This window comes from Manis pentadactyla, chromosome 12, assembly GCF_030020395.1.
Source record: "Manis pentadactyla isolate mManPen7 chromosome 12, mManPen7.hap1, whole genome shotgun sequence".
Lineage (NCBI taxonomy): Eukaryota > Metazoa > Chordata > Mammalia > Pholidota > Manidae > Manis > Manis pentadactyla.
This window is the reverse complement of record NC_080030.1, coordinates 14,653,839-14,671,792: the sequence shown is the minus strand read 5'-3', so window position 1 is coordinate 14,671,792 and position 17,954 is coordinate 14,653,839. Positions and strand designations below refer to the sequence as shown.

Genomic DNA, 17,954 nt, shown 5'->3' with positions numbered 1-17,954 from the left:
AAGTGGGAAGCGGAGCGCCGGAAGCAGACAGCAGAGGGGGCCTCGTGGAGGAGACGGCATGGGGCGGATCGGGCGGGTGAGGCGGGGGCGACCGGGGAGGAGGCCCGCGCGGGAGGGCTCCGTGCGGAGGCCGCGGCGCTCACCGCTCGTCTTTCGTCCCCGCAGTCCCGGCACCAGAAGCGCGCTCGCGCCCAGGCGCAGCTCCGCAACCTCGAGGCCTACGCCGCGCAGCCGCACTCGTTCGTGTTCGCTCGGGGCCGCGCGGGCCGTGGCGTCCGGCAGCTCAGCCTAGACCTACGGCGGGTCATGGAGCCGCTCACCGCCACCCGCCTGCAGGTCTGCAGCACCCGGGCGCCTCCACCCGCCCTGAACTGGAGAAAGCAACCATTGTCCTTGCTTGTCAGGGCTTTTTGAGGGCAGCAGCTTGGGGCTTGGTTGGGTGGGTGCCAAGGCTGGTGGTTAAGAGGGACTCTTGGAGTCAGCAAAGCTGGATTGGAAACTTGGTTTCTTTCAAAGGCCTGGAGCCTCATTTGGCTCATCAACAGATCCGAGATCAAGTCTGATCAGCTCCTCTCGGAAGGGTTAGAGTAGGGTCTAATAGTTCAGCTTGTGTTTGTTCAAGAAGGGAATACCTATGGCCTTTCTTCCTTTTGTAATCTTTAGATACGAAAAAAAAACTCTCTAAAGGATTGTGTGGCAGTGGCTGGGCCTCTTGGGGTCACACACTTCCTGATCTTGAGCAAAACGGAGACCAACATCTACTTTGTAAGTGGGCACCCACACCCCTATCTCCCCCATGCCCTCCTTCTCCTCCTCGTCTCATGATGAACCCATGTGCCTCTGAGCTGCCATGATTCTGGCTTCAAAGTAAACGCTCTGAAGAGACAGGGCAGAGGTTCCCACTACCCCTGCTCCCTAGCTGAACACCTTGACCCTAACGGAGCTTTTCTTCTGTAGAAGCTGATACGCCTCCCTGGAGGCCCCACCTTAACTTTCCGAATCAACAAGGTAAGGATTGGCAGTGGTATGAGGCACAGGGGCTGGGTTCGGGGATGATGCCAGCCACATGTGGCTTACCGTCACCCATGCCACACTCTGCCCTGCAGTACACGTTGGTACGTGATGTGGTCTCCTCGCTGCGCCGGCACCGTATGCATGAGCAGCAGTTTGCCCACCCACCCCTCCTGGTGCTCAACAGCTTTGGTCCCCATGGCATGCATGTGAAGCTCATGACCACCATGTTCCAGAACCTGTTCCCTTCCATCAACGTGCATAAGGTGGGCTGGGCCTGGCATGATGGCAGGGAGGGTGGCTGTGGCGGGCAGCAGGTCCCATACCCAGGCCCTTGGGTTGAGTGCCCCTTTCTCACCTCCTACCACTGAGGCTGAGAGCTTTGCTCCTGAGGGCAGATTTCACTGATAGGTCCTGTGACACTGGGGAAGAGGCTTCCCCTGAAGCTGCCTTCCTTTCTGGCAGTTGGGAAACGATGCCAGTGCTGCTTTGTTTCCAGAGTGAGCCGTGAGAGCTGGCCTAAGGGTAGTGTGTGTTGTGGCTCCATTTTATAGAGAAGGACACTGGAGCTAACCGGTGAAGCCACTAGTCTGAGGTAGCCGCAAGAGAGCAGGACTCTTTTTTTAATCTGGCTTGTAAGCCCTCGCCCCATTGGATGTCAAATTAGGCTTGTTAGATGCCCATCATCAGGGAATCTGGTGCGGCCAGCTTCTGGGGGCCTCAGAACCAGGATTTCTGGCCAGTGCCCCAGGCAGCCTGTGAACACCAATATCAATTCCTGCAGTGCCAGCAGCACTCCACACCCCTCGCTTGAGGTTTCTGGAATGTGCCCGTGGCTTGACATTGGCTCCAGCATGCAGTTAGGCTATGGTTAGCTCACGTGGTGCCCTGCCTTCTTTTCCTTCAGGTGAACCTGAACACCATCAAGCGCTGCCTTCTCATCAGCTACAACCCCGAATCACAGGAGCTGGATTTCCGCCACTAGTATGTGCAGAGCGATGGGGGAGGGAACACACACCTCCATTTGCATCTGGTGATAAGGCCACTGCTGAGACTCTGCTCAGTCTCAAAGTAAACACCTTGATGTACTAGTGAAAAGGTAGGGCTGGAGCTGCCCCGTGACCCCTGACCCCCGCCCCCTTTCTCGCTTCTGTCCCTGCAGTAGCATCAAAGTTGTTCCTGTGGGTGCAAGTCGAGGGATGAAGAAGCTCCTCCAGGAGAAGTTCCCCAACATGAGCCGCCTGCAGGACATCAGCGAGCTGCTGGCCACGTAAGGGGGGCAGGGCGGGAGACACTACAGCCCAGGGGACCCCAGAGCTGTCTCGGGAGCCTGGCATCCCCTGCTGAGCCCTGTGTGTCCACCGCACAGGGGTGCGGGGCTGTCTGAGAGTGAGGCGGAGCCTGACGGCGAGCACAATATAACAGAGCTGCCGCAGGCCATCGCCGGGCGCGGCAACATGCAGGCCCAGCAGAGCGCCGTGAGGCTCACTGAGGTGAGGCCCAGCAGGCAGGGGTGGCTTCCTCTGGCAGCCCCAGCCCCTAGGAAGGACTGACTCTTCCCTGTGTCCCTCCAGATCGGGCCCCGGATGACGCTGCAGCTCATCAAGATTCAGGAGGGAGTTGGGGAGGGAAATGTGCTGTTCCACAGTTTTGGTGAGGACACGGGTGGCGGGCAAGGGCCTGGGGTCTGAGGCCCTTGAAGGTGGGTCATGAGGTGTGGTGGGCATGCTTGGGATCTTGGTGACTATCTCTCTCAGTGCATAAGACGGAGGAAGAACTGCAGGCCATCCTGGCAGCCAAGGAGGAGAGGCTGAGGCTCAAGGCCCAGAGGCAGAACCAGCAGGCCCAGAACGTCCAGCGCAAGCAGGAGCAGCGAGAGACCCATAAGTGTGTGGCCATGGGCCAGGTGGGTGAGGCAGGGTCCTGGGTGCAGGCTGCCTCATTGACCAGCGCTCATCTCCAGAAAGAAGAGCCTGGCGGGCATGAAGCGAGCTCACGCAGCAGCTGATGGGGACAGCGATGCCGAGGACCCTGGGGCTCCCCCAGAGGCAGAGGGGCCCAGCCAGCAGGACGAGGAGGAGGATGAAGCCGAGTATTTCCGCCAGGCGGTGGGCGAAGAGCCTGATGAGGGTGTGTGTCTGGGGTCAGTGCAGCTGGGCGCTATGGGCCTGTCTGTGCCTTGGTGGCCCTGACTCAGCCTCTTCCTACAGACATGTTCCCAAAGGCAGCCAGGCGGAGATGGCCCACCGGGCCCCCAGGAAAGAAGCAGCGGGTGAAGGAGCAGAAGCTGGGCCGAGGCAGCAATCAGAGGCCGCCAAAAAGCAAGGGCAGGCCCCAGGGTGCCCAGGCCAAGGCTGGACCCAAATGGGCTGCCCAGGATCGTGGGCGGGGCCGAGCACGGCCACCTAAGAGAGCGGTCTGAGGGCAAGCCCAGGTGGATGGTATGCCCCAGATTGGGGCCAGAGAGGTGCAGCCCTGTTTCCTTTCATAAAGGAGCTCTTTTCCCCAACCTCCCACTCTTAATAAAATAACTGATTCCCTCTGAGTCTGCGTTTGGATTGGGGGAGCCTGGGACCCAGACTTGGAATGGGAGAACTGGCCCCTGTTTCAGCCCTGATCCTGGGGGCATTTTCCCACCCTGGGTAAGTGAGGGCCCACAGCAGATCTGACTGGTGCCTGAGGGGCCCGGGCCCTTCCCCTAGATTTGGAGCCTGCAAAGGTGAAAGGCCAACCCTGGAGGGCCAGGGGCAATGAGGAAGGAAATGAGGGCTGGAAGTGAGGCTGGCAGCCAGACCAGTTTTGCGGGCTGAGGGCGGAGCTGCTAGGGAGGGTGGGGCCTCTGCACTGCCGGGTGGAGGCCTGGAGCACAGCAGTGTGGGCAGTGGACCCAGACGGAGGGCACGTGGACCATGGCTGCTGCTGCGACCACCACAGGTGAGTGATTAGTGCTGCCAAGTGGGGCGAGCTGGGCATGTGTCCGGGGCCTTGGCCCCTACTGCCTGGCCCAGGACCAGGTGGGGCAACTGGCTCCCAGGAGTCAGAGGAGAATGGGTTAAGAGTAACTACTCGGGGACTTCCTCCCGGAGCCCTGGAGTTGGGGAGGGGATGGAGACAGAAGCCAGCCTGGGGACCAACTGGGAACAGGCCATTTCTGCCTCAGGTAAGAGAACTGAGGGGAATCAACTCCAGGGCTGTTCACCCCACACTGCTGTGTGCAGGGAAGCCAGTAGCAGGGCACCACCTGCCACCAGGGGGGATGTTCTGAGATTTCCCTTAGTGATTGGAGGAAGGTACAGGCTTTGTAGAAAAGGGGCCTGGAGGAGGCCAAGAGGTGCAGTTGCAATGGTGGGGTGGTCAGAGGGCCTTTCTGGACCAGAGAACAAGAAGAACCAGGGGGCAGGTTCAGGATGAAGTGGGGAGTGACTCAGGTGCAAAGGGCACAGCCAGTGCTAAGGCCCTGGGGCAGATTGTCTTTTCAGCTAGGAAAATGTGGGAAGGGCTTTTGGGAGTGAGTAGTGGGAGCCTGAGAAGGGAGAGTGTGGGGAGGGAGGGCTCCCTCCTGTGGGGCCTCAGGAGACAAGCACTGGCTTTTCCTCCAGTTGGAGGGAGCCTGAGGGCTGGGAGCAGGAAGATGTCCCTTGACCTTGATGCCCCCCAGAAGGGTTAGGGCACAAGCAGAGAGACCCAGGCCAGGGCATGAGACTGAGCTCTGGTCCACGCAGACGGTGGCGCTGGGATGTGGGGGTGGGGAAGACCCCGAAGGTGGAGCAGCAAGGCTTGCTCATGGATCGATGGGACCACCATGTACTCCACTCCGCCCCAGGCCTGATGGCTCCAGGTCGGCACTGCTGGGTCACGTGCACCCTTGCGAAGGCAGTGACCCCCTGGTTCCTGAGGGTGGAGGGCCCAAAGACAGCCTGGTAATCATCATCCTCAGGAAGGCCTCCACAGGCTTTCGGGTCAGATTCCACTTGAAAAGGAGCCGGGGCTGGCGCGGCGAGGACTGGAGCAGGGCTCATGCAGTGACACCCTCTGTCTATAGGTGCCAGGACCTGCCCAGCCAACTTCACGGCAGCCGCCGACCACATCCTCAGTCGTTTCCAGGAAGACTACCTGTGGCCCATGCTGGCGGCTGAGTTCCTGGTGGCCATGGCCGGCAACAGCCTGGCCCTATACCGTTTTTTCACACGGGAGCAGCGCCCGTGGCACCCGGCCGTGGTCTTCTCAGCCCAGCTGGCTGTCAGTGATCTGCTCTATGCCTTGACACTGCCCCCGCTGGCTGCCTACCTCTACCCACCCAAACACTGGCGCTATGGCGAGGCTGCGTGTCGCCTGGAGCGCTTCCTGTTCACCTTCAACCTGCTGGGCAGTGTCTTTTTTGTCACTTGCATCAGCCTCAACCGCTACCTGGGCATTGTCCACCCCTTCTTCACCCGCAGCCACCTGCAGCCCAAACACGCCTGGGCCAGCAGTGCTGTGGGCTGGGTGCTGGCGGCCCTGCTGGCTGCACCCACGCTCGGCTTCTCCCACCTGAAGAGGCCACACCAGGAGGGCAAGTGCAGCAACTCCATGCCTGAAGCCTGCATCAGGTGTCTGGGGGCAGCGGATGACACCCAGCTCCCCGCCTACCGAGCCTACAGCCTGGTGCTGGTGGCGCTGGGCTGCACCCTACCACTGCTGCTCACCCTGTCAGCTTACGGCGCCCTTGGCATGGCTGTGCTGCGCAGCCATGGCATGACAGCCGCTGAGAAGTTGCATGTGGCCGTGCTGGTGGCCAGTGGTGTGGTCCTCTACGCCAGCTCCTACGTGCCCTACTATGTCACGTGGGTTCTCAATGTGCATGCCCGGCAGCGCTGGAAAGCCAACTGCCCCAGCTTTGTGGACGTGGCCCAGGCCCAGGCCCAGCTGGATTGGGGCATCTACGTGGCCCACCAGGTAATGCGGGGCCTCATGCCCCTGGCCATCTGCATCCACCCACTGCTCTACATGGCTGTGGTGCCCAGCCTGGGGAGCTGCCGCCAATGCTGCCTCGGCTGCAGGGAGGCCTGGGCCGCGGAGGACACGAAGAGCTCCAGCCAAGCCCTGCCGCTCAGTGTCACAGCCACCCTCTGAAACCACAGGGCGCCGGTCCCCTGAGCTAAGCCTGTGACTGGCCTATCTTGGGCTGCTGCCTCCTGACCACAAAAACCCGGCAGTGGAAAAGGGACCAAGAATACAGCGGGCTTGTGGCCCCAAGCCAGCACCAGGCCCTGAGCCGCCACTTCCTCCCCCTGAGAAAGGCCTGTGCTGGGGCCGGTGAGCACCCAGGTCAGAGCAGCAGGACACCCCTCCCATAGAACCTGGTGCTGCACCGGGCCTGGGGGCAGACCCACAACTGGGGCCGGGGCTGGTGGCACCTGAAAATAAACAGGACAGCAGAGGGCGACTGGAGCTTGTTTATTGCCCTTGGGGCCTCCCGTCCTCGGAGGCTGCCCCTCCATCCCCGCGGGGTCTTGGTGGGAGGGCCGAGCAGCAGCAGAAGTGGCAGCTGACTTAGTTGGTCGACGGCCTAGAGAGGGAGGCAGGAGGTGGGGAGGATGGCAAGCCCCCGGGGCAATCCCAAGACCCCCTCACCACACACGCATGGGGCCTCATGGGTGTGAAGTCTGGGGCAGTGCCAGAGGAACTACCCAAGCCCTGCCGGGTGGGCTGTGAGCCCCTCCCAAGGACTAAAGGACCATTAAATGGCCTGTACTGCTCAAGAGGCTTGAGTCTGTGAACCCAGTGTGGGGCCCACAGCCAGCCTGAGTGCTGGCTGAGACGGGGCACCAAGCCTGGGGTGGGGAGGGCAGGGGTCTTACTTGGCCCACTCGACGTTGAGAATGAGATGGTCATAGCCAAAGCCAGACACCCCGGCGATGGCCCGGGCGGCGTCCTCACGGCGGTGGAAGCTGATGAAGGCAAAGCCCTGGGGGACAGGAGATGTCAGGGCATGGCAAGGACAGGGGACGCCTCCCCCACCCCAGGGCCGCCCGCCCACCTTGGACTGGCCGGTGGTCTTGTCCTTTGCCAGGTAGATGCGGGAGATGGAGCCGAAGGGCCGGAAGAGCTCCTGCAGGTCAGTCTCACGAGTGTCCTCTGATAGGTTGGTGACGCGGATGGTGGCGTTGTCGTCGGCTGGCCGGGCAGGGAGAGGGAGCTGAGGGCCGGCCCCGTCCACGGGATAATCACAGGGTGCCGGGAGCTGCCCGCCCACCAGCCCGCTCAGCACCTGCCTCACCTCGGCGGTTGGGCTGCATGGACTCCCCACGGCGGCTGGCCCCGTCGCGCAGGCTCGGTGGCACGTACTTCCCCGTCTTGCTCTGGGTGGCCTGCACAGGCTCCAGCTCTGGGGACCAAAAGCACAGTTGGAGCAGGCCTCACCCTGGTATAGACAGAGAGACAGACCTGCCCCGGGAGGCTGGTGACCCAAGCCTGGGCCCGAGTACCGTCTGCTCAAGCCTCAGGCATCTGTGGTCACTCGCCCATCTGAAACATGGTGGCCACGATGACAGAAGGATCACAGCCAGGACACCAGCAGCCCAGGTAGAGAACCCATAGGGGTTGACCCGGTCCAGGTGCCACGGGACCGAGAGCTAGAGGAACACCCAGGCCAGGGAGTCCCAGGAGTGACACAGACACACCCACACACATAGCAGGTGGCAAGTGTGCTACACACTCTACTGTCCAGACTCAAATGTCCCAACAGCAAATCACACCAAAGGCCACAGACCGTGGGGTCACACGGGAGTCTGCTCAGAGCCGTGTGCACGTACACACCAAAGTGCACATAGGGTGGCAACCATGCCTGGCACACTCAAGGCAGGACAGTCGCAGAAGCACAGCAAAACCAGAGCTAGCAAGTCTCCCACAAGGGCGCGAATAGGGGTGGTTCTCACAGCCCCAACCAGGAGAGGCGGGTGACACCACCAGCAGTCCCAGCACCAGCTCAGCCGATCTCTCTCACTGGCGAGCACGTGCACACACACACACACACACACACACACACACACACACACACACATGTAGGTGAACCGGGGCCACAGCCTGGAGGTGCTGCTGTGCGGGAGTTGACAGCTGCCACAGGGACAGCCCATTCAGATGGGTGATGACTAAAGGCTCCCCCAGAGGTGCACACAATCCCTCCACCCCCATGGCCTGCCAGACGCAGCCCTGGCACCTCCGGGCAGCTTCTCCTTCTCGCCAGTGGACAGGCCCAGCTGCTCCGCCAGCTCCTTCTGCATGGGTCCCAGCGTGTCCTTGTAGGGGCAGCGGGTGGTCCAGTGGTCACCCTTGCAGATGCGGCAGGACACGATCTTCTGGCCCTTGAGCTTATTCATGGGGTCTTCCTCCTCCTGGCAGTTGAGATCCTGGGGGGCGGGCAGGGGCAGCTCAAGGGGACTGCCACACCATGGCCACCACTGTCCTGGCCACCAGCCCCACCCTGCCGCTCCCCTTACCTCTTTGCTGGTTATGAATGTCATGGATACATCATCACTGACAGTGGTGGTGGCCACATTGGGCCCTGGTGGGTCAAACTCTGAGTTCCCAAACTTCTTCCAGTTCTGGGCTCAGGGAGGAATGGGCAACAGGTCAGGGCAAGGGCAGGTGGCATGCACCCCTCACTGGCACCCTAGACCTACAATAGCCCCTTTTGTAATGTCTGGGCCCTGAACTCCATTCTTTGCTTTCCCCAAATACCCTGCACAGCAGTGACAAAGATGGTTCCTATTTCCTGAGTGCATGCAGGCCCTAGCTTCATGCTCGCTCCAGGAGGCAGCTCCCAGCCTGTTCCAGATGAGGCCCAGCAGGAAACAGCTGCAGAGTTACTGTATCTTGGTCGGGTATTTTGGGGGGGGGGATGCAGCGTCCATGCAGGTTGGTGGACCAGATCCCACCAGAGAGCCACGCTCAGGAGAGGGCAGAGGTCACCCAGACTGTGAGGGGCCTTGAGCCAAACAACCTAAGCCTCAGCTTCTTCTCCCATAAAAAGAGGACCACAAGGGCTCCCCACCGGTCTGGGCTGTGAGTGGGATCAAATGAGAAAAAACACTTCCTGCAAAGCACTTGGCATGAGGCCTGGCACAGAGAAAGTGAGCAGAAATTATGCCAAGTACATTTACTGCTATGCCTTTTTCCAGAGTGTTTGGCCCAGGTGAACCAGAGCTGCCATGACCTCAGGGGAGGATTTGGCTGTTCCTCCTGGTACACAAGCCAAGAAAATAAGACTCTAACCCCACCTACTTCTGTCCCCCTGGACTTCCCAGGGTCCCAAGAGTGTGTGAACACCCCCAGGCCACAGTTCTGCTCCAAGAAGACAGGCACGAACAGTTAAAACCTACTTCTAAAAAAAAAAGCACCAGGAAAAAGGATTCATAGTTCCCTTGAGTCAGCCTAGGGGGAACCCCCTGAACCCCCCAAGACAGAGGGAGCAGGGTCTCACCTTCCTCCTTGCAACAGCCTTTGAAGCCTTCCGGGTCTCAATTCTGAATGTGCGGACAATCTGAGGATGGGAGAGTGAAGGGAGGGGCCGGGGGATCTTCCTCATCAACCCACCCAATGTACACAAACGTGTACCATCCCCTCCTGGCTCAAGTACCCTCAAGCACAAGAGCACCCACCTCCTCCCCCTGCCTCACCTTGAACTTTTTGCCATCCTCATCTATCTTGTACTCCGTGACTGTCTTGATGTTGCCATTGATGACCTCCTTGGGAGGTGGCAGAGGAGCTGGGACAGGTAAAGAGGTGAGGGGGGGCTGAACCCTGGGTAATGGGGAGCAGGCAGGTATGCAGCTGGGGAGGGAAGCAGCCTACAATGGAGTGGAGGTCGTCATCACTCACCTCCTGGCAGTAGCTCAGGCTCCGGGCTGGTGTCACCAGTGGCCAGAGGAATCCCCTTGAGGAGCTCGCTGGTGACACATTTGTCTGCCAGAGACAGTGTGGGGAAGAGGAGTGAACTGGAGGGGCGGGGGTCCCCAAGCTGAAGCCAAGAGACCTTTGGGATGATGCCCACAGCAGGCGTTGAGGAAGAAGGGACCAAGGGCTGGGTACTGGCCAAGAAGTGCCCTGGAGAGAGCCGTGCAAGGACACGGAACTGGCTGTAGTAACCTCGAGAGATGGCTGAGGCTCTAGGCAGTGGCAGGGGAGAAAGAGCCCGGCGGCCAGTGAACACAGGGAATGTTCACACGGGGGAGTCACACGTTGGCGCCAGGTGTGGGCGGGTTGCCCGCAGTGACCGGGGCTACTGGGCGTACTCACCATCCTCTCCCTCCTCTTCCACCTGGTCGGCCCAGCTGGGCTTGGAACTGCGGGCACAAGTTTGGCGGGGGTAAGGCTGGATCAGCAAGGGCCGGTCCCCGCGGCCTCGGCGCACCCGGACTCTCTAAAGCACCTATGGGCTCCCAAACCGCCTCCCGGGCCCCCCTCCGCGACCCGCGACTCACTCCAAATCGCCGGCAGGCATTGCAAAGCCTTCTCCACGCAGCCCGGGCCTGGAGCAGAGACCGGAAGTTGGAGAACGAGACTTATGGTGCCGCCGCCTAGAGCGGCCCAGCCGCAGCGCCCACAGCGCCCCCGGTGGAAGGAGGTGGAGACGGCGGTCCCGTGAGGCAGCAGAACGGAGGCTCATCCCATGCATCTTTGTGAAAATTTTTTTTTTCAAAAACAGTAACAATAAAGCTCACTCATTGACAGCTTAGTGTGTGACAGGCACTGTAAGGAGGAAATTATCATTGTCATTTTGCAACTGAAGAAATCAAGTGCCCTGGAGAGAGCTGGGCAAGGACACGGAACTGGCTGTAGTAACCTCGAGCGATGGCTGAGGCTCTGGGCAGTGGCAGGGGAGAGCGAGCTTTCCTGATTCGGCTGATCAAGATGTCAAGTGACCCCTCAACTTTCCTTTCTTTCCTCTGTAACATTCATGGCTCTCCGATATAATCTCTTCCATTCACCGCTTATGGACCGGAACGGATCTCCTTTCTTCGTGGGAGAAGTATGACTCCCCAGAGAGCCAAAATTCATTCTGGGGCCAAAAAAACTTTTGACGTTACGATAGCTTATGGCCCTCCAAAACCAAACCTCCCGGACAAAATATTATTCCTAAGCACTTACTTTCTCTCGTTAGGGAGAAATTATGTGTAATTAGATTGAAACTAATTAACCCATTCAAACTAAATATAATTCCGTTTTTTTCCTTAGGAGCCCTATACAAAAAAATGGTTGATGTGCACTGCTCCAGAATATCAGCTGCAGGAAGCAAACATTTGCCTGCATTGTTCATTTTTGGTTCCCCAAGACCCACGGGTGTCTGCATGTAGCAAGTGCTCAATTATTGGGCATTTGGGGCAGGGTGGGAACCAGATCCTACGGGACTTTTTAAACCAGACTAAAGAGCATAGATAGGCTCTTTATCATGTAGGTTGTGGGCATGAGTGTGGTCACTGATGTGTTCTGAGTAGTGCCTAAATGGAACCAAATTTTCTCGTGAGAAAGATGATCCTGGAAGCCTGCAGAGGATGGAGTGGAAAGGAATAAATGAGGAGACCAGGTAGGAGACTGGGAAAGTGAGTGAAAGAAAGAGGATGGTTTGAAATAAGGACAAAAATATATAAGGTTTGTACAAAGGGCCAATAAATATTTGTGCAGTTATTCCAAGAAATGCAAGGTCCAAGCAACGTAGCAGATGGGCAAAACTTTAAAAATTTGGTATTACCCAGTGGTAGCATGGATATAGAGAAACAGACACACACACATTGTTAGTAAAATTAGGCAAACTCTGTGGATGGAAATTTGACAACATAAAACTTAAAATGCATGTTTTCCTTTGAGCCAACCAGTAAGTCAGCCTGTGAGAAAAACTTGTGAATTTATATGAACATGTGAGAATAGATATCCATGAAGTACTGTTCATGATTGCAAAAACTGGAAACAGGGTATCTGTCCATTCATGGGGACTGAACAGATTAAGGCAGATACTGTGAAATGCCAGACAGTCTTCAAGGATGTAGATCCATTTGGGCTCATGTTAAAAAAAATAAAAAACTCCAAATATGAAGAGGAAGCAAGGCACAAAATGCCCTATATATAGCAACCAAGTTGTGTACATCTCTGATAGCACATAGATATGTAGCTATTTGCAAACTATTTCCTGGAAAGAAATATCAAACTGGTGCTGAGGGAAGCTTTGAGAGGAAGGTATTGGGGGAGAAAAGCTTCTTTGGGAGCTTTTCTGCTATATTTGAAGTTGTTTACCATGTGTACTTATTTTGGTTTAAATATGTATACATGACTCTTATCTCCAAATACCTCACACTCCGAGGGCTTCAACACATGAGTTTGAGTGGAAGGGAACACAATTCAACCCAGACCACAAAAGTCTATCAATAGATGAGCAGATAACAGAGGACAAACGAGCTATGGTCCATCTCTACGATGGAGTACCATACAGCAATATGGATGAGCAATGACATGTATGTCACAGACAGAAAATAGAAAAACAGACACTATATGATTCCATTTGCATTAAATTCTCAAACAGGCAAAACTCATCTGTAGTAACAGAAATCAGAACTGTGATTATTTCTTGGGGTGGAGGGAATCCACTGGGGAAGGACGCCAGGCTTCCCATTCAGGGTGATGAGAATTTTCTAGATCTTGAGCTGGGCAGTTGATGACACAGGCAAATACACATGAAAACACAACCCAGCTGTGCATTTAGCAACATCTGGAAAGGAGCAAAGCAAGGTTGAGTCACTCCACCTCAGTACTGTTTTATTGGGAGCATCTCTCGCTCTTTAAAATCACCTTGTTCGTTGTGAGTTTGCCTGCTTTGTTCTTGAGTCAGGGAGGGGCGGTATTGGTCTTTCTTGTTGCTCTGTACTCAGCCCAAGAACCAGGACTGGAACAGAGTTGGTGCCCAATCAGTGGTTGTATAAGGCTGTGTACGTCTTCCACAAGTCAATGCCGATGACTGCATATGAATGTGGACAAAGCCAAAGACATGTTATACATGTGCATGACGTGGTCACTGTGGCTAAACCAGGGTGTTTGTTGAGCTTCCTTGTGACACAAAAAGGGGAACAGGTGCTGACCATCTATTGCTGTGGTTATGGGATTTGCTATACTTTTTCTATAGCTTATCTTTCTTTTAAAAACTCCAAATATACTTGAGCGAGGATAGGTTTCAGGTTTCAGGTGTGCAGTGGAATAGCATTTACCTAATAGTCCTAAGTCACAGAGAGTATCAAGTTTCTGGACATGTAGATGTGGTAAGCGTGGAAAAACCTGGAAGGGAAGGAGACAGCAACACTCATAGTGGTTGCGTCTGGGGAGGTAGCAGATGGGGACCTGGAAGGCACACAAAGGGGTTTGGGCCGTGCTTTGAATGTTTGTCATAAGAAAACAACTTGTTGCTATGGAAAACAGTCTGGCAGTTCCAAAAAAAACTTAAAAAAGAATTACTGTATGATCCAGCAATCCCATGTGTGGGTGTGTCTACTCAAAGGAATTGAAAGAAGGGACATAACTGCTTATCTGTACATCCATGCTCACCACAGCATGACTCACAATAGCCAAAAGGTGAAAGCCACACCAGTGTCCATCGACGGATGAATGAATAAAATGTGTATTCGTATAATGGCATATTATTCAGCCTTAAGAAGGAAGTTCTGACATGTGCTAAACATGGATGAACTTTTGATGTTATGCTGAGTGAAATAAGCCAGACACTAAAGGACAGCTCCTGTCGGATCCCACTCCTGGGAGGTCCCTAGAGGAGTCAGATCCATACAGATGAGAAGTGGGCGGTGGGACATTTGCATTATCTATATGATGACTTGAAGAGGCTGTGAGCAACAGAAAAAGAGTATCTGAATAACAGGTCTGGCCTGGTTCTTAGAAAGCCTTGTCATGAAGATCAGTTCTCCCCAGAAGTGTAAATTTAATGCAACAATCACTATAGAAATACCCCCTAGATTTTGGGGGGATGTGACAATTCTGAGGTTTTGACCCAGCCATTCACCAACTCTAAACATATTGTAGATGTAGATTCACTCATGTATATGAATACATGCAGCTCACTTTGACCAACTGCCCAGAGGAATAACGCTGGTTTCTAGAAAGACTGACAAGCAGCTTAAAGGGCATCTTCTACTTGGTAATGAAAAGGGGAGATGCACCGATACACATTAGCAACATGGATGAATCCCAAAACATGATGCTGAGTGAAAAGCAGCCAGACACAAGAGCTTATGCTGAACCCAACAGGTGAGATGGAATTGGGTACCTGCTGGCAGGGGACCTAAGGAATGCCTACAGCTACATGAGAATGTGGGGTTATAGGGCTCAATTCATTTATCAAAATTCAAGGTGCACTTTCAAGAGTTGTACATTTCATGTTAGACTTCAAAAAAAAAAAGGTCAATTAGCCAGACATTCCAAAATAGAACCTTCAAGGCACAGAGCATCTTTAATTGATGCCACAGTTTTGGGGCACAGATGACAGACACACGTGTTTGTACTCGGCACAGAATGGCAGTAGACAAGGATTCGGTTGTCTCAGTAAAGGTACCTGGGAAGGAGAAAAGGCTTATTAAGCTATTTTCCACTATACTCATGCTATACTTTTTAAAATGAGAAAAAAAAAGGTGTATCTAAAAAATAAAATCTGACATGGGAAGCTTTACCAGGTACATCGAGCTGTGTTTACCACGTGCAATTGCGGCATTTTCCTCCTTACAAAAATGATTCACCTGTTCAAATGAGATGTCATGGAAATATGGAAGGAAACACAAGTTTATGATCCTGTGGTAGGGGAGGTCTTCCTAGGCTCTGAAAAACAGAGACATAGACAAATATAAACCTAAGGCCTAGAAATAAAATTTCTATGTGGTAAAGATAATATGAATCTAGATGAAAGTAACACAAGGGTGAAAATCTACCCCTCAGCCAGCCCCCAAGGACAGAATCCTATGTCGCCACAGAGAGAGGGAACACATTCTGGCAGCCACCAGACATGTGGAAGTATGGAATTACTCCCCAGAAATGCTAACAGGACTTTCACTATTCCACTGACAGGGATTCCAGGGCAGGCGAAAAGGAAGTTCCAACTGTTGGTGAAAAGAAGCATTGAAACGCCTCAGGAGGGGGTAGCTCAGCCACGTGTCCTCAAGTAGAAATATGACATCTACACTCAGTGATTCAGGAACCTCTCTAGATGTTTCCCCAAAGGAGGTGATGGAAAAGAACGCACAACACTCACACAGCACTGTTATAATAGCAGAAAGAGGGAGACACCTACGTATTTGTTTTGATGGAACTTGGTAATTTCCCATTTGAATTATATTTATGTCTTTAGTCTTATGACTAAGCCGTCTGTGACTCACTGAGCGGAAAGCTAGCTAAAGTGCCACCAAGTGTGCCATTTGTGAAAGTACATGAGGAGGTGGAACAGGTGTCACTTATCCTGAAGGTGGCCCACTGGGCTGTGTGTGCAGGTGACTGACACTTCCTCTGTCTGCTTTGTTGGCATTTCAGAGGCAGTCCTTTCCTGAAGACAGACCAAAGAAAAGGTTTGTTTGTCTCAGAATTCTGTAGGTTTGAATTAGGCTGAAAGTGCAGAAAACCCACCTAATGAACAGATTCTTAAATAAATATGGGGTTTGTCTGGAGATGGCAGGGCATTTCTTCTTGCTCCACGATCCACTGCACAGGGGGGGGTCTGTCCTCATGGTTTCAAAGTGGCTGCTGCCCCACCACCATCACAGCCCACTCCAGTGCAAAGAAAGGCTGCAAGGCCATGGCGGTTGTGGGGAAGGCCCACTCAGACTGTTCCTTTAAAAGGCTTTCCTAGAAGCTACACTAGCCAGTTCTACTTGCACCTCATTGGCTAGAATGGAGTCACACCAGTTAACCCCCACCCTCAAAGGCACATGGGACACAAGATCTAACTCCAGACAAATGCCTCCGTGGGGCCCCTTCAACATTGAGGAACCCATTCTTATCCAGCCTCGTACAAGAGGCAGCCAGAAGAAGCCCCTTATAAATCATTAATCACCACCCTGGGGTGATTTATAGGAGAGATTTATTTGAAGAAATATTACAACATATAAAAACTACATAAAGTCTTAATTTCCACTCATACAGTGGTAAATTTGATATAACGCATAACAAAAAACTTTTAAAATCCAGAATGCACAAAGTACTGCACATTTGATCACTAGGTCATTAGTTGATAAAGCAAACCTCACAGAACAGCTTCATGTCAGTCAAGGCCACAAACACCGTGTACAACACATGGGACCGACAGACCTCGACATGTTAAAAATACAACATCAGTGTACGTTGGGGATCCCTGGTGTCAGAAACAAGGGTGGCGGAAAGACAAAACTAGTCTTCAGTTGTTTTCTCCTCCTTGATTTTAACTGAGGAGAAAAAGAAGGTAAGTCATTGCAGTGAATGTACAATGTGACACTGAGCAACAGGGAAGTACTACAGACACACTAGACCAGAAGTAGTGAACGCCCAGGCGCCCAGTTTTACTGCCCGCCGAGTGAGAAGCTGCAGAGGCTCCGAACGCCCACTCCGGGCCTCGGGCCTGAGCACCTCTCCACGGGGCTCCCGGGCTGGCCAAGCCAGGCTCCCCTGGCAGCTCCCTGAGCACCAGGCTCCTGTTCAAAGCACTCGACCTAGGCCACTGAATCTCACAGCAACCCCTGGGGAGGAGCGAAGCCACCAGGGAGGGTGGGGGGCTCGCCTGAGTCCCAAAGCCCAGTCACACCTTGGCTGACCCACTGTACCTGAGGCACTCTCTCGAGCTTTGGCCAACATGCAGCACTTGATCTCCAAGCCAATGGCCTTGGCCAGGGGGGGTGGCACGGCGTTGCCCACCTGCAGGAGGGAAGGAAGGAGGGTGATGGGTGACATCTGCTTGGCACAGCCAGGGTCAGCACCGGCCTCCACTCAGAGCAATGACAAGGGCCCTCTGTGCTCCAGGTCTCTCACATGGGCCTCCAAAGCCCTTCCCGCAAAACAGCTCTCGGACCTTCCAACCAGCCATCTCTTGCCAAACACCAATGTGTCAAGAACCACCCAGAGAGCAGGGAGCCGACATGGAGCTTTAGAAAAACTCTGCAACATCCACCTTCTGGCACAGCTGGCTTTGTGAGCCCTGTGCAGGTGTTACTTGGATGGCAATACATTCAGTTAAGAAACAGCCAACCTAACATTTACCCTGAGACTCAGGGAGGAACTGTTGGTTCATCTTAATTCAGTGATACTGAGTTCCCACCACTGTGCATCTATCTGCTCCTCCTGGGCATTCAGTGTACTGGAACTTCCCTTTGGGCTAAATCTGCACAAAGATTTACAGAGTTGTAAACAGCAACCAGTGTGCTTAGTGGCCCGGCCTGACCTGCAGGCACGCTGGGCCCCTGGGACAGGACCCCGCCTTTCTGGTCGTGCCCCTCCCAGGAGGGTGAGGCCAGAAAGCCGACCAGCTCTGGGCGCTCGGGGTGCCCTCAGAGGAGACCACGTGAGCCGTGCCCCAACTGAGCTGCTCTCCACCCTGCTCCAGGGTGGAGGGGCCTCATCCTGTCAGGGCCGCTCTGTGCGAGGTGCCGGTCAGGCCTCCTCCAGGCCACAGGAGCAGCAGGCCCTGCTCTGTTGCACTGACCTGCCGGTGCTTGTCCAGGATGTTGCCAAACAGCCGGTAGGTGTCTGGGAAGCCCTGGGAGCGGGCGCACTCCCGCACACTCACAACACGGTGCTGCTCGGGGTGGAGCACACGGCCCTGTGGGTGAGAGGCGCAGTGGGCAAGGGAACACGGGCCGCCTGTCCCTGGGGGTGGAGAGCCGCGCCAGGAAGAGGGCCAGGTGCATGCATGGGTGAGCCATCTCCATCAGCACAGGAGCCCCCGGCGGCCGCCCCCA

At 55.0% G+C, this 17,954-nt stretch overlaps 3 protein-coding genes and 2 non-coding genes across 12 annotated transcripts in view; 3 read left to right on the top strand and 2 right to left on the bottom strand.

Moving 5' to 3' along the window:
• The first annotated feature begins 1 nt into the window (after nt 1).
• LOC118920915 (suppressor of SWI4 1 homolog) lies at nt 2–6,436 on the top strand. The gene is made up of 14 exons (XM_057489171.1): nt 2–76; nt 166–336; nt 664–765; nt 958–1,008; nt 1,107–1,277; nt 1,919–1,995; nt 2,174–2,281; nt 2,381–2,504; nt 2,586–2,664; nt 2,769–2,898; nt 2,975–3,141; nt 3,222–3,427; nt 3,958–4,171; nt 5,054–6,436. The coding sequence occupies exons 1-14, from the start codon at nt 59–61 to the stop codon at nt 6,121–6,123; spliced, it is 2,688 nt and encodes an 895-aa protein (XP_057345154.1). The 5' UTR covers nt 2–58; the 3' UTR covers nt 6,124–6,436.
• On the top strand, nt 812–896 carry LOC118921875 (small nucleolar RNA SNORD105). The gene has a single exon (XR_005028538.1). It is a non-coding gene; the product is annotated as a small nucleolar RNA SNORD105 (small nucleolar RNA).
• Nucleotides 2,032–2,105, top strand: LOC118921883 (small nucleolar RNA U105B). The gene has a single exon (XR_005028541.1). It is a non-coding gene; the product is annotated as a small nucleolar RNA U105B (small nucleolar RNA).
• On the bottom strand, nt 6,433–10,583 carry EIF3G (eukaryotic translation initiation factor 3 subunit G). 2 transcript variants are annotated; one of them, XM_036903500.2, is made up of 11 exons: nt 10,473–10,583; nt 10,288–10,334; nt 9,871–9,954; nt 9,669–9,757; nt 9,473–9,532; nt 8,490–8,594; nt 8,210–8,399; nt 7,271–7,378; nt 7,031–7,167; nt 6,852–6,958; nt 6,433–6,559 (listed from the first exon to the last, which is right to left on the bottom strand). In XM_036903500.2, the coding sequence occupies exons 1-11, from the start codon at nt 10,490–10,492 to the stop codon at nt 6,544–6,546; spliced, it is 963 nt and encodes a 320-aa protein (XP_036759395.1). In that variant the 5' UTR covers nt 10,493–10,583; the 3' UTR covers nt 6,433–6,543. The 2 variants fall into 2 exon arrangements, with proteins under 2 accessions (XP_036759395.1, XP_036759385.1); XM_036903490.2 differs by having other exon boundaries at nt 9,871–10,095; nt 10,473–10,555.
• Nucleotides 10,584–14,492: 3,909 nt separating this feature from the next.
• Nucleotides 14,493–17,954, bottom strand: part of DNMT1 (DNA methyltransferase 1) — a 40,734-nt gene continuing 37,272 nt past the window's right edge. For 4 of the 7 annotated variants that reach the window (XM_036903409.2, XM_036903415.2, XM_036903422.2 and 1 more), the window contains 3 exons: nt 17,699–17,815; nt 16,824–16,914; nt 16,092–16,448 (listed from right to left, as the gene is read on the bottom strand). In XM_036903409.2, coding sequence (XP_036759304.2) covers nt 16,414–16,448; nt 16,824–16,914; nt 17,699–17,815 — 243 coding nt within the window. In that variant the 3' untranslated portion in view covers nt 16,092–16,413. Of the gene's footprint in view, nt 14,857–16,091; nt 16,449–16,818; nt 16,915–17,698; nt 17,816–17,954 lie in introns of those variants that run through there. The other 3 variants (XM_057490090.1, XM_057490089.1, XM_036903442.2) reach the window with 3 other exon arrangements.